Source organism: Dromaius novaehollandiae, chromosome Z, assembly GCF_036370855.1.
Source record: "Dromaius novaehollandiae isolate bDroNov1 chromosome Z, bDroNov1.hap1, whole genome shotgun sequence".
Classification (NCBI taxonomy): domain Eukaryota; kingdom Metazoa; phylum Chordata; class Aves; order Casuariiformes; family Dromaiidae; genus Dromaius; species Dromaius novaehollandiae.
This window is the reverse complement of record NC_088132.1, coordinates 73561550-73588421: the sequence shown is the minus strand read 5'-3', so window position 1 is coordinate 73588421 and position 26872 is coordinate 73561550. Positions and strand designations below refer to the sequence as shown.

The 26872-nt window shown below is 42.6% G+C and overlaps 1 protein-coding gene across 3 annotated transcripts in view; it reads left to right on the top strand.

The window, feature by feature from the left end:
• Positions 1-26872, top strand: part of LOC112988024 (protein unc-13 homolog B) — a 218157-nt gene that overhangs the window by 168837 nt on the left and 22448 nt on the right. For all 3 annotated transcript variants that reach the window (XM_064502595.1, XM_064502594.1, XM_064502596.1), the window contains 8 exons: positions 5889-6015; positions 11579-11675; positions 12486-12629; positions 12791-12868; positions 13856-13933; positions 20985-21073; positions 24270-24422; positions 26420-26543. In XM_064502595.1, the coding sequence (XP_064358665.1) occupies positions 5889-6015; positions 11579-11675; positions 12486-12629; positions 12791-12868; positions 13856-13933; positions 20985-21073; positions 24270-24422; positions 26420-26543 (890 nt within the window). The remainder of the gene's footprint in view (positions 1-5888; positions 6016-11578; positions 11676-12485; positions 12630-12790; positions 12869-13855; positions 13934-20984; positions 21074-24269; positions 24423-26419; positions 26544-26872) is intronic.

The window sequence follows — 26872 nt, the reverse complement described above, 5'->3', positions numbered from 1 at the left end:
TTGGGCACCGTTAGAAGAGTAAGATTGCTAATGTTTGAAATGGTCAGGTCATAAAAATGAAACAGCTCTTCTCAGTTTCAAATGTGTTTTGGAACTGGTAGTAGTAGTGACAGCAGCAGCATGCTGAAAGTGGCTGCTGGAAGGCAAGTGCACTGGAGGCCCATCTTTCGTGCCCGTCTGCCTCCCCTGAGGAGACTCAGGTGCTGAGACATGGCAGCAGCTCCAGGATCTACCAGGCCTGTCTTCTTTTTCCTGTCCCCAGAAGCAGTGACAGCTCAGGGCACTGTGAATGGAAAACCTGGCACTTCCCTCCTCACTGGCAAAGGCAGTACAGGAGGAGGCATTCAGAAGTGCCTCCTGTTCCCCATCAGCCTGAGGGTCAAACAAATCAGATAGAAATGTTGTGTGGCCCAGATTTGGCTAGCAGGATCATCCTGCTCTGTAGGGAAGAGCACAATTTTTCCAAGTCACACAACTTCACCTCTGTGGCCCTGACTGACTAGTGCTCAGCAGCTGGAGAGCCTCCTTGTGAACCCACTTTGGGCTGACAGATGAAACTAAACTGGAGTTACTAATTTTCTTGCTGTCTCCCATGAAACCTCCATAACCCAGAAAGCACACACTCCCCAAGCAAAGAGGGATTCTGCTCTTACTTTATTAGGAAGATGTTAAAAGACAGTAATAGAAAATCAATGTCCTCCCTGACAGCACTATTTCATCTTGCTTTGGACACATCAGCATTAGGAAAGCTGTAAACTGGAGGCATCTCTGGTAGGAACAGAGACTGAGTAGACTTGGCAGGAAGGGCTGAAATAAATCATTCTGCCGTGGTCTGACAACTAATATGGGAGATCAAGTGCACGTGCAGATGCCAACTTTCTGAAGTGTTAACACTTCAGCAGCCTAGGTAGCTATTAGTAGTTTTTTGCAGAAATTCAGCATTATTTGCTTGAAATTAACCCAAGAAAAATAGGTTGGCTATCAAAAGAAAAATCCACCCTGTGCGATCTGATGGGCTGTGGAGTAAGGACATGGTGGAAGACCTATTCTCTGGCTCAAAAATAGAACTGGACATAACATTGAAAAGCATGGTGCTAGGAAGCAGTTCCCTATTAATGTCTTAATAATATGGCCTCAGTGACCCTAAAACTCTCCTACAGAGGAGACTGTTTGCAGATGAAATCTTCAGATGAAATGCGAGAATGTTACAGAACTTGGTTTTTTGAGGATAAAACACAGCAGGTGCTGGAAAGTATCTCTGTACTCTTCCACTGTTGCTGCTGCCTCTAAGCTTTATAAAAGCCAGCAGCTTATAAAGCAGAACCAAAATCTGCTAAGACTGATGGCTCCTGTGCTCTTCAACTTTTTCTGAAATGCGTAACAGTGTGAGCATCTGAAACACAGGTTGCTTTGTGTGAAAGGTGTAAGTGCAATCTTCTGAGATATACCTCTGGCCCGTAGCTGATGTGTTTCTGTGTCGCCTTCAAGTGCTCTGAAACCTTTCTCTTTACAAAGAATGTGGGTGATCAGAACCCTACAGTGACCATTGAAGGGGAGAAGGCAGATGGTACAAGCTGGTGGGGATGAGGGGTTTCTGGCTTTGTTGGTTTACTTTGTGCTCCAGCATGTTTGGTTATTGTAGTTCACTTTTGCCTTTTTTCTGTCACAAGCCCCACCTTTCTTTCGTATACGCAAAGGTCTCTTTTATGGTGGTAAGGCCTTTCTTTTAATTTCCCTTAGTTTTGTCTCCTTAGTGTGAAGCCTCTCCTTTACTGCATAGGTGGTTAGATAGCAATCCCTGGGCTTATGCTTCTGTGGCTGCTTTGCATCTTCCTCTTCTGCAGTTTACTAGTGTTTTAAATGTCCTACCACAGGAAAAATGCATATCAGGAAAAGGCTTGAATTAGTTGCTTCTAGTGCACTGCTTAATTTTGAAGAAATAGGTCTGACTGAATTCTTTTTACCGTAATTTTTGCCTACAACACTTAAAGTTTAACTCCCTTGGCTGCTATTGTACGCACTATGTTTTTCTTGTGGTCGTGTGCTGGCGGCCAGTGTCTTGGCTAGGAGAATTTTGGAAAAGAATTACTGATGATCGACTTCCCTTGTTGTGTGTGTGACCCCAGCAGAGGGGTCAAGCCTCCCCTCAAACTTCTGACCTAAGCACCATTAGGCTTATCACAGTGAATGTGTTACATTGGCCAGATTGTTTTTAAAGCTACCTCTCCACCCTTTACAGGTGATGTGATTCACACTTCAACCACGAGTGCTGCTGACTTCTGCGTAAATGATACCTAGGGAAGTGGATAAGTCCCCTTGTGAGGGGTTTTTTGAGTGACTTTTGGATGACACTTTACCTTTGCCAAGGTGCTCAGCCAAGCTTCAAGTCAAGCCTTCCATCTGTGGGAGCAGAGCTGTTCCCATATAGGAACCACACCTCTGCAGGACCACATACCAAAGTTAATGAAGTTATAGCCTGCCTAAGTGGGCAGTGTTATTGTCATTTTTGTTTCCACTTTTAGATTTACAAAGAGAGCTTATCATTTTCTTCTGCAGTTATTCCTGGGGGAAGTCAGCAGTTCAGACTCTGAGAGAGGAACATGTTTCCTTAGTGCTCAAGAAAGATGTTAGCTTTATTGAGCTAAAACATGAATGTACTTCTGTTCTTCTGCTTCCCATAAAAGCAACTTCTCTGTGGAGAGTAATGGATCACAGCACATGTGTAAAGTGGTAGCACATAAGAAGTAACTTGTCCATCGAACCATCATCCCATGGGGATTATGTCTGTCTGTTTGGTATCAACCATTTAATTTATTTAAAAGGAAGATTGAGTTTCTTTTTTTTGAAGATTGTATCTGTGTGGATCTGCTACATGTGAATTGGAAGAATTGGGAGGAAATCTGTACTACGCTGTAACAGAGGTTTGCAAACATCTCACTGGAGTGTTCCACTGCTTTGGGAGTTGGTGAAGCTTGTGAAACAATTATGCAAGAAAGGTTCCTTGGTTTTTGTGTTTTCAGTTGGATAACTCATAACTTACTTGGCCTTTCTTCTTATGCATATTGCTCAAGCTTCAGAAGAGAGGTGGGAGTTTCTTCATGTTTTGAAATAGTTGCAAGTATTCACATTTACATTAAAATGGACGATGATAATGTAAGATAAGCTTGTCTGTCAGGTTACTGCTTAGAAAAGCTCTGACGACTTTATATCTTTAAGGCATGTGTTCAGCTGATCAATACCTGTAGCATATATTGTTCACTGGGTACCTGTACTGTAGTACTAGATCAAAGCCATTCAAAGTTGAGAGAGACTTTACTTTTTTTACACATTCAGATCCAGTCTACACGTATAAGCAGCAGTGCCTTTAGAGACTTGCATTAGTAATGACATAACCACACAAAAACTAGAAAGTTGAGTTAAAGACAAATTCTAACTCTTATTCCCTTCCTTTCCTATGCTCATGTGAGTCTTTGGAAAAATTCCTAAGTCCGTACCCAAATCATGTACATTTTAGCCTAATACCTAAGACCATAGTCATGGCCTAGCAGCTTGCTGTGGTGCTAGAGTGAACAAACAAAAAGACGACTGGCATGAAGTGTATTCGTGCTGTTGAGGTCTGGCAGAAGAAAGAGATGGATACAGGCAGTGCAGCCCTGGTCACCTGACAATTAGAATCACGGTTCACACAAAGCGCAGCTGATGTGAGCCCCCCGTTACCATCATGAAAGAAAACTTAATCCTACTGTTTTCAAGGATAAGTTTGAAGAAAAGCAATGCAGTAGGAGGAGCTTCTTAAAAGCTCATGAGCAATGGCCTGGAAGAAAGCATGAAGATGTTTTTTGGAGAACTTAACAAGTAGGTTAAAACAGGGCTTGTGGGCTGATCAGAGGTGGGAGTCAACTGCTGAAAGATGGTAATGTGGAAATAGGCTGTGGAGGTCCTTGGAAACGATGACATGAAGCATATGTTTCATATGAGAGAGGAAGAGGAGTGGTGGTCCAAGGAGATGATCTCTGCGGTAATGTAGGTCTGACTATGGCAAGTGGTCTAGCTGTGTAGGTGTATGGGAAAGGTCACATTATGGAGACAGTTGCATTATGCAGAGAGGAGCTGCGTTGTTCAGACATAGTCTGGGTACGAAGACATCTGGAGAAGCTCAGGTCAAGCAAGAGGGCCAGGTTGCGGGTCTCAGCAACAGCATGCCATGTAGTGACCACAGTGAGCAGGAACAGTAGCTGAGATGGCTTTGAGGTGTGATGGCAGTAGTTTGTGTTGGGCTTTGCGAATGAGCAGATGAGGGGAGAGAGGCTGAGATTTCATCTTGCAGAGAAGAGTATAGCCTTGGAATAGAGATCAAATCAGATCACATTTGAGTTTGTGTTGCAGAAAACTGGGATGGAGGGAAGAGTAGATGGATGATCTTCTAAAGGATATGCTGAAGCAAGGACTAGGAGCTACCGGAGAAGCAGGAGATGGGCACAAAGCCTGAGGGGAGTAAGATTTTCAAGATTTATGCTCCACCCTATTGGTAGGCTGAGTGGGGGCATATGGAGCTCTGGTTCTGAGGTTTGGAAGAGGTCATTTGAATCAAGTGTAATTTGAGTGTTGTAGGTAGGAGATGAGAGATGATCTGTGGCAGAATAAGACAGACTCCTAGTATTGTTTGTGTACAGCATATTCATTGAATATGGGTGGAGAAAAAGTGAACGGCTAAAGACTGGAGACATGAACAGTGGGTTGCTTTTGCAGATAGAGGAAACTAGAGCATACAGGTGTTGAGGGGCAAAGAAGAGTATGAGAAGGCTGGGAAGAATAAATTGGGCAAAAGGGAAGTGAGGCAAAGGCAAAGAATCTTTAGGCGAAGTTGAAAGGAGGAAGAGAGCAGATGAACAGGCACAGTAGTGGGTAAGGATAGACAGATTTCTGTAAGGCTTAAGAGCAAACATGAACTCTTTTGGGCTGTGTAAACTGGCTTCAAACCCATTTGTTAGTAGGAGGGTAACCCATATGCAGAATGTAAGGTAAAATAACTACTTGAGGCCAAGCTGGTGGTGAAATGAGCTCTCCAGGAGATGTGTGGAAACGATATGCTGCGGCAACCTGGAGGGTCTCTTTGTGATGCTGGGGAACACTTTGTGGCCATATTAGAGATGTGGAATAGAGTATTTCTGGCTATGTATTGCCTCTCTTTATGGTACGAGGAAGGAGAAGGCCTTTCTTGTGACTCTACTTATAGCACTGAGAATTCAGCTGCAGATAAAGTTGGTGTCAAAGTGGCTCCAGTGATCGCTGAATTCATGTTAGCTGCTTTCCAGTCTTCACAAGGCAGAGTTGGGCAGGGGGGGATTTAACATGCTATAGTGAAAATGCTTGAGAGGACCTATGTAAAGAATTCGCAGCTTGTCTCAACTTGCTTATGACTGGCACTGTCAAACTAAAGAACTTGATTCTCTCTACTGTTGTCTCTTGGGGAATCTAGTGTAACATATGTGTTGCCCTTGTTTATGGTAACAATGAGCAAATTCACTCTCCTTGATTTATTTCCCACAAAAATAAGATCTGGACATCATATGTTAAATGGAAAGGCTATAAGAAATTGCTCTCTTTTTTTTTTTATTGCCTTGGCAACAAAAACCTCTTAATAAGTGGAAGTATTAGTTTGGATAGTTGGAGCTACAAAAATAACCTCCAGAGCGCAACCTGTCAAGTACAGAGAACTTTCAGCTTGCTGCTGAAATCTTGTGTCATTGAAGATTTTATGTCTCTGTAGATGCTTTGTGCTCAAACCTGCTGCATCCTGCAGACATGCTTTGTAAGACCATCCTGTATCTGATGCAGCAATAGTGGTAAATTCAGACCTAACTGCTATTTTTTTTCCTTCCTTACAGAGCATGAGAAACACAGGCTGTGTAAAAGTGCAGACTATATGAACTTACACTTCAAAGTGAAGTGGCTGTACAATGAATATGTTCGTGATCTGCCTGCCTTCAAGGGAAAAGTGCCTGAATATCCAGCGTGAGTGTATTGTATCTTCTGTAGTAAACCCCCATTCTGCATCTCTTTTTATCTTCCTCAGGGCAGTCATTTGGTTCTCCCATGGTTCCTTCATGATATGGTATTTCACCACTCCTTGTTTTCTACATTTACATGCATGTTTGTCCCCTCTGGTGTTCTGTGTCCCTGTCTCTGACACAGTTCAGTCCCTCGTTGTACAGTGTCTCCCATAGGTCTCAACAGTCCTTAAACTATTCTGTGCTTGTAGTGTGGGCTTTGGTCAGTTCTTGAACAGCAGACATTCCCTGTCATCAGAGACCCTCTGAGTAGATGCCCCAAATGTAAGCACCTGCCTAGAGAGACAGAGATTGCATACATTCTTGTGTTAACAGATACAACTTACACACACTCTCACTCACTCACTCTGTATATATGTCTGTATGTGTGTGCATGGTATCTCATATATGCATAACAGGATTTGTAAGTAAAAGTAACTTTTTTATAAGACCAGGTGGTTTAGTTGGAAACATCAGATAAGCTTTTTCTCTTTAGCTCTAGCAATTGTTCTCAACTTTTATTTAACTTTAAAAGAGAGGGAGTAGATTTCAGACCTGAAGAAGGTTTATGAATGCAAAAGCTTGTCTAAGCAATCTGGAAAGAATACGGTACCAGAGTTTACCACCTTGCTGAAGGTAAGAGCAGGTATGTTGTTTCTGGCCAGTGTCTGTCTAACTGGTTTTTAAAGACTTACAGCGATAGTGTTTCTCTATTCCTTTCAAGTAACTATTTTCATTGTGCTTCACTGTTATCCCTTTGATCAGCCTTTGGGGGTTTGGGCCTCCGTCCCCCTAAAAATCTTTCTTGCTTCAGTTTGAGGTTGTTATATCCTGTCCTACCAGCCTGAGCATGGAGAACAAATTGCTCCTGTTTTATGAGAGTCACCTATTGTTCTCCTGTCCCTTCCCAGTCTTCTGCCTGTTCCCATTTGTTCCTAGCTTTGCTTCGAAGTGAGGTTTTCTCACCTCTCTCCAGCTGGTCTGTGTCTGGACATGCAACACCCACGCTTGAATAAGACTGTTCCATCTAGGCCTTGCCTTGTATTGCCTTGCACACAGTGCTGCAGTTCTTGCATGCCAGGGTGATGGCAGTCTTTTTCTGATGGTATTGCCAGTGCCCAGGCATCCTCAGCAGCATCCTACCTAGCCATTGTTCCCCTCCTGTATTTGATTATTCCCCGCTGTCTAAATGTAGTGCTCTGCACTTGCCCCTCTTGCTTGGACTGCCTATCCAGTTTGGCAGTTTGAATTCTCTTCCCATCCTCCACTGTACACAGTCCCTCAAGCCTGGTGTTATCTGCATGTTAATAAGACTGAGGCACTTGGTGTAATAGCTCAGCTTGGGCTGTGAGCCTTGCTTAGCAAATCAGGTCAGAGAGAGGCATTAGCTGAGTGAATAGGGTGCTGGAGTGATAGTCTCAGAAGGCTTATCTCTGTGTGCCTCTGAGTCAGTGCAGACTTAGGCAAGCAATCAGATATTCTTAGTCTCCTTTTTTTCTTCTGTATAATCAGGATATCGATGCTCAGTTTCTTTTTGCAGACTGTTCTGCTCTGCTGGTCTTTGTGGCAGAGCTCCTTCTACGCTCCTGTAACCTGTGCAGTCTCTGGCTTCCCTTGCTGCTTCACTCTCATGTTTTAAGTACAACAATCACATTGTCAGGCACAAGTAGTGTTTGTTTCAACCATGGTCTTCACCTGTCCCAACATATCCCTTTGATATCAATTACAGCAATGTGCCGTTGTCTATTTTGCTCAGTCTTTTAGTCTTTTAGCTTCTTTAAACAAAGGAGTCCATGCATCAGGTTTGCACATCAGTAAACTCTTTAGATGAAACCAAATTGCTGCTGTCCAGAGAACAGCTGAGATGTCCCTCTAGTAGAGGATATCCACAAACTCTTTTCTTTCTGAAGCTGTAAGAGACCATGCTTCTGATAGCCCTGGGACATGATTGAATAAGGTGAAGGCTCCAAAGTAGTGAAGCTGATTTTTTTTTTTTTTTTTTTAATGCTCCCCTAATTTTCTGAAATTCAGCAGCAGTTTCTGAACCTGAAATAGAAACATAGCTGGGAGTAGATCTTTAAAACTTTTTCTCTTCAGTTTTTAGCTGCCTGCTAAAAGCTGTGAAGTGTCAGTTTCCAAAAAAACCATTTCTTTTAGACATGTAGAGAAATGTTCTATGTTTTGTTTTAATATTGATGTTAGCATGCGGCTAGTATTGTAGCTGTACTAGAGACTAGCTCCTCTCCAGTGGGGAAAGGCATTCCTGCCTTTGAAATCCTGTCTTGTACCTCTGGGTCACTTTATTGAACATCGTATCTGCTCATCTAACTCTTGGAAATCCTGCCTACCTTCTTGCCAAGGCCAGTTGGATGTTCATTGGGCACCCACATGCATCAGCCCAGCAAACGAGCAAGATTAGTTCACCTGTCAAGCCTGAGACCGCAGAAGCCAGGCTTGTGGCCAAGCTGAAATTACAGCCTTTTGTGCTACCTTACTATTGTGCAACAAAGAGCAGCATGCTTGCGTTTTATCACAAAGCGCCGCTCCCTTTCCCTGCAGGCAGGACCGAGGCGTATTCTGTACAAAAGTTGTTTGGAGACGTGGGCTGTGCAGTCTCGAGTCAGGCTGTGCCGACCCCTGCAAGCACAGAGCGTTCGTGCAGCGGCAGCGCCAGCCTCTGCCTTGTGCGCTCGTGCGTGAGTCATTACCCCGCTTGCTTCTAGATCGATAACTGAAAGTGACAGGATGAAGACGATATTTGCCATATAACAACATTCTGAATCTATTTCTGCATGGAATCAAATTATTTTTACTGGCTTCTGTGCTAGATAATTTTGAATATCTTTTTGGATATGTTGCCTTCGTGGTCCCCAGTGTCCCTCCTCACTTGCTCAGCAGCCCAAGAACTGATGGTAAAACACTGTAAGGGATACTTGGCCAGAGATAACTCTAGGTTTTTGTTACAGCTTAAAGCACATTCTGCTCCTGAATGTGCCCAGGAACTAGAAATATTTATAGACGGTCTATAATCTCTTGTGTTTTACTGCCAGCCAGCAAAGGGCAAAGTTGAGACTGACTTTGCAAATGTGGTTACTGCATTTCCTGACCTGACCTGAGTAGTTCACTTTGCACTTGAAGGTTCATTTTAAACCTTTCTCTGGACCTAGATAATTTTTTTTAATGGCAGGGCTGGAAGGGGGGACATGACAAAATCCTAAACCACCATGTCCCTTTCTTTACTCACCGTCTTTGTTTAGACAGTCTGGTGAGACAGTAAAATATCTATGCAATTGATTTTTGTATATCAACATATGGTAGCCATAAAAATGGGCAATGACTGTTCTGAACGCTGCATGGCCCTTTCTTATGGATATGGTGCAATAACCAAGGATGAATGATAATTGGGAAGTAGTTCTACTTTTCTCTATGCCAGAAGCCACAGTTTTGGCTCTAGCAAGTAAAGCTTTCTATCCATTGAGCTATGACATAGGTGAAGCAGTGAGCAACTTGCAGCCTGGGAAATCTGAAAGAGGTGGAGGATTTTGTAGCTGCTTCCTTGCAAACTGCTGAGTTCTCTTGCACGGATTGAGCTATAGCTTCAAAATGTGCTATTGTAATTAAAGCAAAATGTGCTATTGTAATTAAAAACAAAATGTTGAAAGCATGAGAAATTTGCAAAGCACAAGAACTCCCAAATATGCTGACTTTTGAGAGCTTGTACTGGCAGTCAAAAGGAATTTTTCAGGAACATGGGAAGTCCATATGCCTATGATAATTTTGCTCTGTTGCTGTCTAAATTGAATAGTGCTGCATAGGCAGGTTGCTGTCGGCATTTAACACTGTGTCAGGTACAATTTCCAATATTAGCATCGATGTGCTTTATATTCCAAAGTGTAGAGAGTATTTAAGGCTATCCAGCGTGCTCTGTCTGTAAATTTGCTCTTGATCTCCCTCTCATGTCTGGCACATGCTTTCATGTTCTTTGCAAACTCAGTCCATAATTAGCACGATCTGTATGAACACAGCTGCTTGTGTAGAGGAGGTTGTACTCTGTTGTGAGGCTCATATAATCTTTTGTATGGACTGAAATCACACATGGGCACTTTTTTCCTTATATGTGAATGCTGTTTAGTAATATTTAAAATTAAGATTTGCTTCAGTGCAGTACATTGGCACTTGCACACGACAGATCTGAATAACAAACCGTAGACAGTTATTTAAATAAAGGCTTAAGTGCTGAGTTTTTGCTTAAACATAGACAGTACCCCTCCCATTTGTAATATGTGACTATGTCCTAAATAGCAGGGAGCAGAGGGATGACCTGCTCTCCAAGCTCTAAGGTCCTATCGCTGAAGCCAGTTCTCACCTTCCCTGTTTATGCTGTGCCAGCACCACCTCGCATAAGGCATCTCCCTGAGATGCAGCAGTGGCTGTTTTAATGGCTTCTTCCTCTGCAACCTCCCATATTCTGCTCTACCATTTAGCTTTTCCTCCCAAGCGAGGAGAGAGGGCGGATACAAAACTTGTCCTGCTTCTAGGGCCTGCTTGTCTCAGAGACTTGACCATGTTGCAAGGCAGTCGGGCTAGCACTTTTCTTGTGAACTGTATTTATGCTTCTTTAAAAGAAGTCAATGAAGTGCTATTTCAGGGCTAGCCAGCTTCCTGCAAGCCTTAGAGGATGAGCTGTGCTATCATCAGAAGTTAATCTTACTCATGCACCCTCACAGTGAGATCAGCAGGCCAAAGAAATGGGAGGATGTTCTGGAGAAGGCTTGGGGAAGACAAGAACAGCATTAAAGCAGAGAAAATTTCTAGCCTCAGTTCTCCCTCCTGGCACTCCAGAGCTGTGCTTATATCTGCAGATGAGGTGGCTACAGGGCCCTGGAAAAGAGTGTCTTTTCCTCCCTTCATACTCATTTGCATCTCTTACATGCAAAATGGTAGGTTGAAATGGAGTCCAAATGGAGTGTGCTGTGTCTCTCTCTACATGCAGACAGTGGGTATGGAGGTCTCCCTTTTCTTGTATAACACATGGATGAAAGGAGAGAAAAAGGAAATAAAAATGCTCTGAGATGCTGAAAAGGTAAAGAAGGAACCCAAGGGAAAAAGGGGAAGTTACCAAGGAAGAGGAAATATAGGGGAGAAGGACAAAAGTAGCACAGGACCAGCAGTCTGCAGAGGCTGGGCCATGCTGTGTTCTGCTGATCCAGCCCAAGCGATGGTACAGGCCCTACTCACTGGTAGTTTGTGTATCAGTAAGAGCGTTTTGGGGGGACTTTGACTGGATACATAGATAATAGCATTCAGGCAACTAACAGTAACAAGCTTTCATGAGGTTTACTGAAACAGCACCAACTGTCTGACAGTGATGTTGTGGAAAGAGGAAGGGCAAGGTGTTATTCTGAGGGCTTTTAGATCATCTGACTATTCGCTGGATGCTGCAGGGATGGCGTATGTGCTGGGGAAAGGTCCATTTGGGGTGCTCTACTTCATGCTGTACCTTGCTGTCTTTCCTGTCCCTCCTCCAGGTGGTTTGAGCAGTTTGTGATGCAGTGGCTGGATGAAAATGAAGATGTTTCTTTGGAATTCTTGCACGGTGCTCTGGAGAGAGATAAAAAAGATGGGGTATGTAGGTCACTGAAAAGAGGACTGCAGTATTCAGTGCCCAGAACCAAACAATAATGCTGTAAATTCAGCTGTCATACAAAGGAAGGATGCAGTCCTTTTTGCACTAGGAAACTTGTTGATCATAGTACTTTTGTGTACAGGTCACAAAGAGCTGTTTTACACTAATAGTGAGGTGCAAACCATTCATTTATGCCTGTTGTGTTCTGCCGTTATTAATCTTTCAGCCAGTGGCTTGGTGCTCTCTCATCTCTTTGTGTTTGTAAGATATGTAATTGAAATATAAGGCACTTAGCATGTGCTTAATCACAGCAGTGAGGATATGACCTTAATCCACCTACGGACTAATCTTATTCTTAGTTTGCTGAGTATTTCCAATGGAGAGCACGAGCCTTGCAGTTTGTTCTGTGACTGTTGGTGCTGTAGCCTGTGATGTGATGCTAACGTCAGCATTCCCCTTAATGTCTACATTAAAACAAAAATCTTTAAAAAAAAAAAAAAGAAAACCTCTTCGCTCTCTTCTTTACTCGTTAACTGACAGGCAAACAACGCATTTCATTAAGGGTCTCAGCATCACGCTGCATTTCCTTAGTGCTTGTCAAATCCTAGCTGGTGAAGGATGGTAAACCTATAAACCCAGCAAAACTGTCTGTTTAGCTCCTCTGGGCCTCTTGGAGAGCTTCTGACTAATTCTAAGGAAGTTGTGGGTTTTCGTGAAGTTGTCCTGCCTCCAGGACTGTGAATGACAGAGATACCCATGAAATGTCAGACCTTTCCATCTGAGAATGACTCTGTGTGCTTCTGTTTTAGTTCCAGCAAACATCTGAGCATGCTCTGTTCTCCTGCTCGGTCGTGGATGTCTTCACCCAGCTCAATCAGAGCTTTGAGATCATTAAGAAGCTGGAGTGCCCAGACCCTGTCATTGTTGCGCATTACAATAGGAGATTTGCTAAGGTAATATCCTCAACATCCAGCTGTTTGTCTGCCCTTAGTGAGATGAAAAATAGTATCACATTTTGAAGGACCCTATTTGGTCTGTGGTTTTGGCTTGATTTCCTGGAGCTCCCCTTCAGTGATGGGGTACAAATAACAGTACTGCCACCTTGTCTTCACAGACGATTGGGAAAGTGCTAATGCAGTATGCTGACATCCTCTCCAAGAGCTTCCAGTCCTACTGTTCCAAGGAGAAACTGGTGAGTCGTGATGAATTCCTCCTCCACCCTGAGGAATCATGTAATTGTCCCAATAAAACAAGTTTCCCTGCACACTGAATCTGATCATGTGGATGATGTAAATATGATCAGTAGTCCTGTTTTTATCATCATCCCTATAGTTTTGTGGATTGAATTCTGGCTTAGCCATAAAATAAAACTAGACCCTGGAGGTGATCTGCAGGGCTTGGAGACTGTTAGGTCCCCTTGGAATTAACTTCTACTCTGCCTGTCTGCATTCTGCATTAGAGAGGTGATAGGTGATGGGCACAGGTTGTTCTCTAGATCTGGTTCTCAGAAGCACTCTTGGTTTACTTTTTTCTCAATCTAATTAACTTTCTGTTTAAACCCCAATTTAGTAAAATTCAGGATATTAAATGAAACAAGGACTTTCATTTTTGAAACCTGGGTGTGTCCCATGCTGTTTTTGGTATCTCCCACAGCTGTGTTGAGATGGAAGTAGGGAGAGGAGGAGTCTATTGCTCAAGCTGCCCTTCATTACTGCTCTCAGGCTTGGCCTAGCAGACTCCAAACATCTCTTTGGGTGCAGCTCTGGCTGGTAGTTCCCCTTCTGACCTGAGATTTACACAACTCACAATAGCACATGGCAGCATTAAGAGGCTGAAGGCAACAACAGTTTCGACTTTTGGAGGGCATGCGGGGAGAGAGTTGGGCCTTGTCCTTGCACCTATTTCTTCTCAGCTCATTCTCTATGATAGAGGTGAGGACGAAAATACAACTGAGAATTCCCTGATCTGGGGTTTCTGGAACTGGCCATTTCATTTCAAGCTGGAGAAAGAAGGACGTTCCTTTTTTTAGGGTTGAGTGCTGAAATCTGTGCCTTTCCTCCTATTTGACTCATGGAGGCAGTGATACTTGGAGGAGGGTGTCTGAGGCACAGACTGTACCAGTGGATGAATATATGTTAGCATCCAGAGCAGTAACAGGCACCTGCCTTTGTCCCTTCAGCCCTGCATCCTAATGAATAACATCCAGCAACTGCGGGTACAGTTGGAGAAGATGTTTGAAGCCATGGGTGGTAAAGAGGTAAGAGCGTTAAGAGACTGAGTAATTATTACTCAATTTTACTGCAATGTTACTAGGTTATTAGCATCATCCTGGTACTTGCAGACTGCAGTCATGAAGAGAGCCCCGTGACACCTGGCACTATAGTAAGTGTGAAGGGACAGCCATGCCTGGAGATTTTTCAGCTAAATTTATCATAAGATGCAGGAGGGAGTGTTTCAAGGCACAGAATAGAGTGGAGGAGGGAAGAGAGTAATCTGTAACATGTTCATGTGGGCTGGTTGTGGGCATGGCTGGTGGTTTCAAGACTCTGAAGTAAGACAGATGTGTCTGAGAACTGTTGACATCAAGTCATTTTACATGACATAAATGTGGGACAGTACCTCTGATGTTAAATGTCCAATATCTAATGTATTGCAAACTCGCAAATGCTGAGTTACATGGTCAGGCTTTGTTGGATGCTCAGAACTGTCCATGAATATAGATATATTTCTTAGCTTTCCTTTCTTTTTTCTGAGATGGCTGTTCTCACAAAAATAGGGTTTTTTTTCTCCCCCAAATAACTGTTTCTGTTCTGATATAATCTGTGTACTTTTTTTTCTTTTTCATTGCTTTTCAAGATTCAGGAAGATGAAGAAAAGGCTGCTGATGCTGCTGTTAGGAAAAAATTGTTTTCAAAGCCTGAGTGCATTTTCTTTTGTCTGTGTTGTGGTAGAATCTGTGCTATGACCTATATACCAAGAGGAAAGTTCACTTTGCTAATGGGCAGTTCACTTTTTGCCTGCATTGCTGTTTCAAATCTTTCTCGTGCTTAGTGGCAGAATTCTATGAAGTGGCAAAATCTCTACTAAAAGGTTCGTCTCGTAAGGCAAGAGAGATCTCTCTTATCCTTTCACATGCGATCTGAACAGTCCTAACTTCTTAGTTACATCAAGAACTAGAATTTTATCCTCTCGGCTGTAATAGCAATGGTAGCTAAGTGCTTGTTTTTTCAGGAAAAAATAGACTTGTGATGAAATGTTTGTGAAATGATTTATAAAGTTTTAATGCATGTGCACTCAATTTCTCTTAAGGAATCAATTTGTCAAATTGTCAAATTATTGCATAGCACTGGCCTTTAAGTAGGGTTTCCCTGTGCTTAGAATTGAAAATACCAACAAGTTAACTGATACTATGTTAAATTGGGGGGAAAAATGCATTTAATGGGACTGTGAGCTGCATCTCCTAGACTAGACCTTTCCTGCATTCTACTGTTTAAAACTTTCCCCAGATAGTAGCTGAGGTAGAACAGAGGTAATGAGCCACTGTTTGCCCTGTATTGTGGAACTGGACAAGAGAAAAAGAGAGAGGAGCCCAGCCTGGGAGCAATAAAACACATAGAAAAAGCCTGATTAACATGCTAGAAAGCTGTTTTTGGAAGTAATTTCTTTTTTTCTTTTTGAATTCTGCTTGTTCACTTCATTAGGCTGCCACTGATCACCAGAAATAAATTGTGTTGTGCTAGGTGCCTGAATTTTTTGCCATCCCTAGGGCTTTTTCCTCTTGGTGACCATGTAGTGCTTTGCTTTTTGAGCTGAAGACCTACCAGATCCTCTGTTTTGCTAGAGTAAACAAGGTCTTGTTCTAGTTTGAGTAGTCCCTTCTCTGATGGAGATTAAACCTGGCTAGTGAGTATCAGTTGGTGAGACAACAGCTTTGAAAATGGAATCATGTAGTCAAACATGCTGTTGGAAATGCATCTCTATTGAGTTTTATCCTCTCCTTCAAGAAGGGCAGTTCTTAGTTCGTGCAATAGATTTGGTGTATGTTCAACTATACATCACACAGCAGCCTGCAGAAATGTAAACGTTGTCCTGACTGCTGTACCCAGAACAGAACTGCTTCCTTGGGGGATTAATGAAGTAGCATTAGTGGTATGTCCTGGCCCTCTTGAACTGTTCGCCTGTTTGTGTTCTTGTGTGTGGTGTTGAGAATTAAGTACCAGATATTCTGTTGTTCCAACAATAGTCAAGTTAGATGTACCACATGCAAAGCCAGAACTTGGGGATCAATTTCAGTTACTGCATGCTCACGGCTCCATTTGCTTCTGATTCACAGATGCATGTCCATCTGCAGAATACTAGCCCTGCAAGTCTCTGGAGAGCTTTTAAATACTGCTGCTCCCTGGTGCTCTTTGCCAGCAGGTCCCAAAGCACTCTCCAAAGAAAGTTCATGTTGTTTATTCTTTTTTACAAAGTTACAGTTAGGGAAATGAAAAGACAGTGGCTCACCTGTCGTTTCCTGCAGTGTAATGGTGTAACAAGGAATAGAAGTGCTTGCCCAGTACTATATCATGAGATTAGGCTCCTTAATATGGTATCTGCCTTCTGTCTTTCCCCAGGTGAGGAATGTTATCTCTGCCCCCACTTCTTTTATTCTTTTTCAAACTTGTGCTTCGAAGGCATTAAGTAGGGGCAAAAATTGGTCCAACATCACCAGGTTTCATGTGTGACGTCATGTAGTCCATGAACAGTACTGGTAGGAAAGGTAGGACATCAAGGGCTTTAGAGAGGTCTGTGAGGAGTGATTCTTTTGTGTCTGTGCTTGAGATACCAAGGAATCTTTATAGGAAGAAAAATCTTGCATGATTTTTAGGGTTTATAATTAATACTTCAGTCCCTTTTGAGGTCTGTTATCTCATGGGGTCAAAACAGCTTCCGGGTGGCTCAGAAGCCCTCTCAAACATTCCTGAAGCTGGTTTTGAAAATTTATGCATTTATGGAGTGACATTTAGCATTCAAAATATAAAGGACAGTGGAGTCAGGGGTGAGTGCTGGACAGAAGCTGATTACATAAATACTTTTTAGAACTGGGCTGCTCTGTGCTAAAATGGGATGTGTATGTTCATTGCTAGCACTTGACTGTATCTGGCCTCATGTATGTAATTATTCATTCATTATCTAATTAAACCTAATGAGACCTGCGTTTTCTACTCACCTCTGCAGTTTTCCTGCAGACATCAGCTTGCCCAGCATACACTCCTTGAGGCCAGTGTAAGCCTTTCTGATTTTGCTGGTGAGAATGGGCTCTGTAGCCTGTTACTTTGCTCGGCTTTTCATGAGTTATGAACTCATAACATTGAAAATAAAAGCTGCCCTACTGCGTTGCCTACTCCTAGAGTCTAGGATATGCTAGAGATGTGCTGTGGAAACCTAGTTTAAAACAGCATTTCTGCACTTTTTGTGAAGTCCAAGTGTCTAGGGCGAGTATCAGAGACAAGCACTGCTTAGAATGCATAGAATTAGCTATTGAGTAGTAGCAGATTGTCGTCATACAATTTTCATGCCTTTGGTTACAAGCTAAGCTAAGCTGTACAGTTAATGCTTCAGGAAACTCTCTTAGTGCTCAGCCAGATTTAGCCCACATTTTAAATCCTCAGCTACCTGAATAACAAATTGCAGGACAACTTTAAAACAGTCAGCACTTGGCAGGAATGTTCTCACAAGATCTATGGCATCTACTGATTGCTTTTCATTAGCTTCCCAAGAGCTGTAGCTAGATAAGGCCACTCTAGCATTTGAGAAGCACGCAGCTATTGCCAGTATTAAGTTCTCTAGGTTTCTCATTCCTGAAACCTATAGGAAAGTAGGGAGAATCATGAAAATTCAGAGCAGTGAGTCCTTTTAAGGAGGTTGAATGTGTTTAGCTTCCTGCCTCACAGTTACCTTTGCAGAGAGAAGTTCCCAGGAACTAGTGGAGGATGGCAGAACAAGAATCAGCAACTTCAAGCTGGAGCCAGATGAGTCCTGTAACTTGCATGCGGCTAAAATAGGGTAGCAGGACAAAATTCTCTGGCTGCTCCTATGTCAGATCAGACCTGATGATTTCACAGGCTTTCAGATGTGAGTTAGTTAACATCATCAACCATCTAGAAAGACAGAGCTGAGTTTCTGTAGCTAAAGAAGAGCCTTCCAGTTTTGGTTGCTCACTCCTCATCGCTGTGTGTAGGAATGAAGGAAAAACTAAAGACATCTCTTGGAGAAATTGGAAGCCCAAGAAATTGGAAGCCCATGGCAGCAAATTCACAGGTTCAATTTCATCCATAAGAGAAGCAGAAGAAGGTCAGCCTAAAATGAAATTTATAATACCATGCTGTAAGTACCACTGTGCAGATTAGCAGAGAACTTGAGGTTCCAGCCCTGTGTCTGTTTGGATGAGACTTTGAGGCCCAGATTCTCTGAAGTGCCAAGTTCCAAGTCTTCTCAGAAAATCCATAGGGCCCTGCTTTGTTCCCCAAAATGTAAATATAGGGTTAGTGCTTCCCATTTAACATCTCAAACATGGTACTGTGGAAGTGCCAACCATTATCTCCACTGGAATTGGAGCATTTGCTCAGAGATCAGAAGCCACCTGGCTGTGGGTGCTGTTCCATGTTTTGCACAGAGAAATTTTCATTAGCTTTCTTCCTCTGAATCATCTCCTGTACACCCACAGAATGGAGATCGTAAGCCTGCTGAGCTCTCGTTTCCGATAGAGATGGTCTGGACGTGACATATGGCAGTGATCCAACTATCTAATATTGCTTTCTGCTTTGCTCTACCAGCCAGATTTATCATGCAGTCCAAGTAGCACTTCCTACTATCAGTGATAGCTGATATACTTAGAATTCATTGGCTGAGCAGCAGAATAGACACTGTTTCATCTGAGAGCTGTTATCAGTGCTTCACCATATTGGCAAAGAACAGTTTGCAGCTATATCACGTGCTACAGGGACACTGTAACCAATATGTGACTTATATGCATGAGGAAACAGCAATACACACCTGCACGTACCTTCCTTATGGACTTAACTCATGATCAGATAATTCTCTAAAGTTTACTTTGAGCCAGTACCTAAGCATTAGCAATTGGTAACGTATTATCTAGACTCCTTCTTCTGTAGCAGTAGTTGTTCAGAAAAAAACAGCCTTTGCAGGATGACAGAGGACATGGTGGTCACTTAACCAGAATGCTCATCACCAGAGCTGCCTTTGGCTTTGCTTCCTGAGGATAAGGCTAGGCACCTCTAAGTCAAACCTGGGCAGCTGTCTTGCCAGTTGCACCCAGAAAGCCATGAGCTTATGTTCTGGAGGAGACACGGTTCCTCACTGTGGTTACTGGAGCTTGTCCCTGTGGTGAAGCACTGCTCCAGCTGTCCCTCCTTGCAATAGAGGTATCAGACTTTCTTCTTTCAAGTGTAGCAGCAAGGAAAAACGTAGAGACTCTCAGTCATGTCACTTCACAGTAAAAACGATTGGTTAACTGCATAGTTCATGAACCAAGGCAACAAGTTGTTGATCCTGACCTAAAACATGTCTAGATCCAGCACGCACACATCTGGTAACTAATAAAGAAGCAGAAGTAAACAGAGAGGAATACTTGACCCATAGAAATTTCTTCTGGCCTTTTTTTCAACTGGAAAAGCAATCGCTTGAAATGTTTGGGCCAATGGTGAGCTGAACTTGCCCCAAATCTACCAGAAATGGACAAAATCAGAGCACTGTTCACAGAACACTGTGCTGTTATTTATCAGTAGTGAACCAGGCAGCTTGTGACTTGTTGCCGCTGTACACTAATGTGAGAACGGAAGGCTTGTGCAGGGGCAAGGCAAACATCACCAACAGACATTGTTCTTTGTTTTGTCATCTACAAGTTTGGCTAGAATGGCTGCTGACTGACAGCCCTCTGCCTTCATACCAAGGGATTTACAAAGGTAATAGAAATGTAAATTAATAGAGGAAAATAATCACAGCAAGTGATTAGGCTCAAGTAACCACCATCTGCATATTTTTCACCATTTCTTAAATTCCGATCCAGGACTTTCATTAGTGCTGTTTCAAATGCCTAATAGAGTCAGTTTTCCATGCCAGCTTGTGATAGGAAAATGAATGGATCTGATTCCAAATCCCCTAAGGCTTGGCTTCCTCTGACAGATGCTAAAGAATATAATCAGGGCTTCAGTACTGAATGTAATAGTGGGAATTCCTATCATGTTCAAATCCTGTGTAGCTGCATGCATGGATATAACGTAAAAATCTAAACTGATTACTAGCCACTGTGCTGGCATCTGGCTGATTACACTGGTAAATAGATAGTCTGCTTAGAGGTAAAGCTGAAGCTCTGAATGCTGAATGCACACATTTTTGGAGGGGTTTTTTTGTTTGTTTTACAACCAGAAGCTTGCCTGCATACAAACGCAATATCTATTCTACAAGTTACTCTTTCAGGGCAAATGATCCCAAAATGTTCAACATGTGGTATTATGTATACACACAGGCAGCCTGCTCAGAAAGTGGTTTTGTTTTGAGGCTGGAGGGATGAAAACAGCCAGAATACAAGCACTTCATGAATGCAGAAACAGGTGGCTTTGGGCTGAGAATGATGGAGCAAGCACCATCTTACAGCACATGCCAAGATGTCAGCAAACTCCATGCAGTGCTTGGGCATTTTTTTTCCCCCCCATATATATGGATAGATAGATATAGTCTTCTCTGAAGAACTGTATACCCAAATTATCTGGATCCTTGCGAGAGCAGAGCTGCATGCGCTTAGTACCTGTAGCTGAGATTATGCTTTCCAAAAGTTATCAGTCCATGACAGTTCCTGACGCGGTACTTGTGGCCAGATTTGCAAAATAGCTGGGGAGCAGTCTTCTGAGAGCAGTGGCTGGGTCAGTCTTAAGTTTGAATACTGATAACAGGGCGGAAGGTGAAATAGCATCTTTCAAGATCATGCGTGGAGAGATGCACAAGTAGATAACGTCAAGTCTGAAACAGCCAAGTCTCCTTCTGAGCTTGAAGTAGTATCAGGAAGAGGACTGTGAGGATATCTATGCCTAAGGCAAACTCTCACTGCTGTTTGGTCAAGTATCTGTTGACAATCTCACAGCTTCTATAACAGCAGCAGGCAGTGGAGGAGAGGGTCCTAGTGTGCAAAGTCCAGTGGTGAGAGTTCACATGCTTATTAATGGTGCCCTCAACAGTGAGCACGAATGCTGTGAAGGACAGCAGACTGACCTCTGGTTCCATGCTAAGTTCTCTTCTTTCATCTACAGTTGGACACAGAAGCAAGTGACCATCTCAAAGAGCTCCAGGTGAAGCTGAACAATGTTTTGGATGAGCTGAGTGCAGTGTTTGGTAACAGGTGAGTGTAATTAGGTTCTCAGTCCTTGAAGCATTCTTTTCTTTCATCTAGCCTCATTTGTTGAGGTTAAGAAGAGAAAAGAAACTCATGTCAACTGTATTTCATTTTTTTTTGTCATGAATTCATGGCCTTTTCGAATGCTGAGACCACATAAAGAAGTGGGAAATGTTTTAAAAAGTCTGTTTTCTATATTGCTTTACGTAGAAAGGTAACATGGAGATCTCTCAGCTGTGAAATGTATTTGAATTACATAGACTGATTTTTTTTCTGTAAACAGTGCTTGTCAGTAACTCAATTACCTGCTCCTTTATTACTCTGAAAGCAGTTTCCAGCTTAGCATTTATGAAGCGACATTCTTGTTCAAACATTCTGCACTGAACGTATGAAACAGCTGAGTGATTTCTGATTGTTAAATGAATATTGGAATAAGAGGGAAATGGGTTTAGAATTTGAGATTGACTTGGTCTAATGTTGCAATGAATGTTGTTTTCCAGTGTTTCAAAGGGAGAAGCTCTTTAAAGAACTGCCAGAGTAATTGTCGGCAATTAAATTTTATTTCAAAACATGATACGATTTACCTGAGGATAAAAATGTGCTCGACTTTGTAATAATTTTGCAGTGAAGCAAAAAGATGTCAATTAAGCAAAATCTAGAAATGGAGGGTTCCCAGCTGATCTTCAAAAATAACCATTTCTTACGATAAACCCCATTCATTTCATATTGTGCTTTATAACAAGATTATTGCAGGCATGTAGAGTGGTACAGCCTAAACATGGATGAGGAGAATAGAGCAAATTGTACCAACTTAGCTTCCTACAGTCTATAGATTTGCAGGACTTACGACCAAAAATCACTGTGGGATTTGTCAGACTAGCTGGATTTCAGTGCACAGCGCTAAGTGGGTAGCTCCCATTGCCGCTATTGGATGGCATAGCAAGAAATGGAGAGATTCAAGCTGTAACTGATCTGAAACAATAAGGTTCATTATTAGATGGAGGATGAGTGAGAAATCATAATTAGGGGGTGAATATTGTTACCTGACACTTATCTCCGTGGTGTCACTGCTACAAGACAATTAGGGTTGAATCTTGACATTTGCAAATATAATTTGAAGAGATTATTCAGTATCAGCACACATACCAGGCAGTGTTTTAGAGAGATGTGCCAGATTTAACCAGTCAGAGGGCGCAGCTGCTTCACTTACTCCTTAACAGTAATAGAGAATGAAAAGTGGAGCTGCAGTTTACTGTATGAGCAGGATCTCCTCCTGAAGGATGTAGATGTGGGAGGTAAGACCGATATCCACAGTATTCTGTGCAGGGTCTGCAAGGAGCTGCTCCCACAGCACTGTGCACACCTGACGCTGCAGATCTCACTTGCTTCATCTGTGTGAGATAATTGCACCTGCTGGGAAAGCAGCCCGCATCCTGAGAGTCCTGCCACCTTTGAGCTGAGAGATGATGATGTCTGGACATGGAAATGTTTTCCACTTTACAGGATTTCTCAGGAAAAAGGAACCCTGAAAGGGTTTACACTTCATGCAAGGCTGATTGCTGTTTTGCTCTGGGAGTCTGTAGGAGGGAAGGGAGGAAATCCTGTAAGAATTAGGGAGCACAAGGCCCTGTCTGACAGCCTAGGTGAGGTTTGTCTTTTAACTCGCTGTTGCCAAGGGTTCCTGTTGAGCCGTGCATTTACATGGACTTCACATTCAGGTGAAACTGTTACCACAGTAACTGATTTACCAGTTTTCATCACTGGTGACAATTTTACCTTGTATTATTTTTTATCTTTTAAGAGATGCTGCTGTTTTTGCTCCCCCAGCTGGAGGTTTACAGCATCTTGAAGCAGGATCCCACAACTGATGCAGGATTTGGGAGAACTGTGGGGTAGGATTAGCCTGTAATAGAATAAGGACTGTCAGCAGTGCAGGAAATTCCTGGTACTATTTTTCTCTAGCACAGCTGATGTGGCTTATGTCTCTGACTAAGCTGCTGTTGTAGCCACAGCTGGCTGCTGCAAGCCCTCCTCTGCTAAAAATGGGGGGAAGTGGAAATGGAGGCTGCCTGTGGAGAGAGCTCTTGTGTCTATCTGGAATTGCAGTGAGAAGCAGGTTAGAAGTGAGCAAGGAGGATCATGAGGCCAAAGGTTGAGATGCAGGAAAGGAAAGAGGTGATGAGTGGGGGTAAGAAGGGTAGAGCAACAGGGCAGTAGCAGGGGGAAGGCGTTGTACGCTGGGAGGGGTGCTTCCTGATCCGTGCGTGTCCTGGTGATTCACACAGTAGAAGCTCAGGCCACTTACCCAGATATTATAGCTGGCTTTCAAACGTGGGTTCCTGGTCCTAAGTCTTTACCCTAGTTCCTAGCACTGGTTTCACTTCATGATTTCAAACCTCTGTGCCATTAGTAGATCACTAAATGTCACTTGTAATGCCTATTGTTAGTAATTGTTCTTCTAAATGTCAAAGCATTTCCCTTTATTCGCTGAATTGGTAGGTTGACAGCTCTGCTGTGGTATTCATCATATATAACCATTGTATTTCATTTTAAATCTCTTCTTAGTGGTAAAAGATGGAAAGGTAACTGCACTTCAATGGCTTGCAAGTCACATCATTACAAGAACACTGCTCATTATATAGCGAAGCCCCACATCCAGTTCTGATATTTTGATATAACATGGACTGTGTGACAGTGGACTGGTTTCAGTCTATATCTGCCTTCAGGCTGTCTCTGTGATTTTAAAGGCTTGGTCAATGATAGGTCATAGCCAGATTACTGCCGATGGACTCTTACGTGCTTGGAGTTGTGCATACATCATGCCATTGTTCCATATTATATGCTGATCTCTATGATATAACACCGTGTGTAGAAGGCAAAGATATGCAAGACTTTGAGCTAAGAATAACTGCGTTTCTAGAAAATAACAAAGGATCGTTTCTCTTTGCAAGCTGAAAGAACAAACTCAAGTGTGAGCATGGCTGTGTTCCCGGGTGGCGGGCTGTCTGTGGATGATGTACATAAGGAACTGGATAGCATGTCCCTTTATAACAAATATTGTAAGGAGATGAGCAGAAAATCTGAGGGAGGAAGAATGTATAACTGAGTGCACAGTTTATGGGCTTGAAATGTTTTACCTTATGTACTAGAGGTGAGATCTGTGCCACAAATAATCTTGTTTTTGCTTCTCTTACCTGTCCAGCTTTCAGACTCGTATTGATGAGTGTGTCAAGCAAATGTCTGATATCCTCTGCCAAGTGAAAGGAACAGGAAATGTTCCTGCTAATGCCAGAAACTCTGTGGCACAAGATGCAGATAATGTCCTGAGGCCATTGATGGATTTTCTGGATGGAAAGTAAGAGTGTGTTCAGATATGTCTCATACGTGCAATGCATCAAATTGGGAACAGTGTGGGGAAGGAAAAATAGCTCCAAGTTCTTGAGTGGTTCTTGAAATGTGCAGCCTCTGAATTCTCAGGTCGAGGTAATGTCTTTTCTTCCCAAATCCGCCTCTCGCCAAGCCGTGGATCGTGTATTTCTTCAGCTATCCTTCAATGCCACAATTCAATCCCAATTCTCCTTTCCTCCCTCTGGCAATTATAGATATCGGCAAAGCACACTGCTCATCAGGTAGTGGGAAGACTATGAGGCACACAGTGAATTATAAGTGTATTAGCTACAGTTTTCTCCTGTACAAATCACACTGTGACACATTGTAGCCAATTAGCAAACATACTGCAAAACTTACTTACATACTGAATGCATACGCTAGTCAGTATCCCAGTATCTCATGTTAAGCTTGTGTGTTCTAGCCATACCAGCTGCTGTTCTGACTAGCAAATAAGCTTTTGCACTAGGTGAGGTACATTTCTGCACATCCAGCTTGAGTAAATTGAACTATACATCCATTGTTTTAATTAACTGTTGCCATTAATGCTATGCAGCATTATTCAACTGCAGAGGGACGTTTTGCTGCTAATTGCACATAATTCTTATGATCAGCTAAGCCTTGATCTACGAAGCGATGCAGTTTTTAATTATTGTAGAAATTAATTTTCTTGATGATACACAGCAGTCCTTTATTTTGAAAGGTGTAGCCAGCAATTTTGATGATAAATGGTATGAGAGAAGTGAAGGCTATTTAAAAGTTTGAGAAATAGTTTCTTCGCTTGCTTTCTGTACTTGCTCTTTGCATCTTTCCAAGTCACCATGTAGCAAGTGACTCTTTGCAGCAGTCAATACATCCAAGACCTGTCTCATTTCTTTGAGCATTTTCCATGCGTGCCTTTGCTAATCCTGAAAAGCTCTCCTCTTTTGTATCATTGGGAAATTGGAGTGCTGTGAGCTTTTCATCCAGCTGCAGAGCAAGTCATTTGAGGATGATAATCTGAGCCTGGGTTATTTGCTTCATGCCTCTATGGAAGAAAAGTCTTTTTTAATGGCTCCTGCATCCTACACACATCACATCAGTCCTGTCCCTGTTCAGTTTTGTTCACTGTCTAATCAGCTATGGGAAAATAAGAAATTTAGGAGAAGATGTTACATAATGCAGAAGAGTTGGCTATTGCCTGTGCACTACTACTGGCTGTAGAATTCCTGTTTCTTAGCTCTCCCAATGTGGTTGGCAAATAACACTGAAAAGGACTGTGGGACCTTGAAGATGGATCTGTTATTTCTTAGCCTTTTTGGTAGCCTGTACAATAGTAAAGGAGGAATAAATAGGGAGATAAAGCAGAACTGCTTTATGTAAAAGGGCAGGTGCTTGCTGGTAAAGGCAATTGCAACAAAGTGCAGAGGAATCCGAGAAATGCCTTGATGTGGTGCTAGAGGTGGTTTGTTAAGGAACTTCAGCAATTGTCAGAAGTTGTGCATTTGCAGGAACTTCTGCGTATCAGTATGGGAAGTATTAATCTAGGAAGTCAACTAAGATCATTATAATAATCCCTTCAAGCTTAAAGCCATATTTCTATATTTGTTGATGACTTTCTCCTGTATACTTTGTATGCCCTATACAGCAGGAAGTATCTTCTTAAAAGGAACCTGTGTAATAGTAACTGATCTTATCTGGGATATTCCCAACTACCATAATTCAGCGATATCTGCCATGATCCCCAGGGCAGTAAACAGAAATGACTGAGGTCAGAAATGTCAAGAACCCCTTTTGGCCAAATGTCATTAGTGCTGGAACTCCAAGGATGAAAATGGGCTGCACTGTACGAAAAGGGAAGATTTTTCCCGTAAAGCAGTCATTATGAGAAACTGTTTTGGATGGGGCACTGATTCTCACATACACATCTTTCTCTTTGCAAATTGCATTTCTGGTACTTACTGAGTTCTTGCTCTCTCCCTGCAGCCTGACACTATTTGCAACTGTGTGTGAAAAGACAGTGTTGAAACGGGTGCTGAAAGAGCTCTGGAGAGTGGTAATGAATACCATGGAGAAGCTGATTGTGCTGCCTCCTCTTACAGATCATACGGTAAAACATTTTCTCCTTCCTGAATCATAGCAGAAAGTTACTGTTCCCTGTGTAACTTAACTCCATGACCAACTGAGTCTTCTGTCCAGATAAATCAGTCTGCGCGTTAGCCTGCTCTGGGAAGGAAAGAGGTCGTCTGTAACCTAGCAAAGTGAGAAATCAGCTCTATTAGTTTTAAGGTTTGTTTCAAGGGTTGCAAGGTATAGAGCACATACTCTAGAAGCACAGGAATCCAAAATCCATGGTCCAAAAGTAGTGGCTGTCAAGAATATCAGATTACATTGATTAGGAATGGCAGTCCTTTAGAGAAGGTGTGTATATGGGATTCT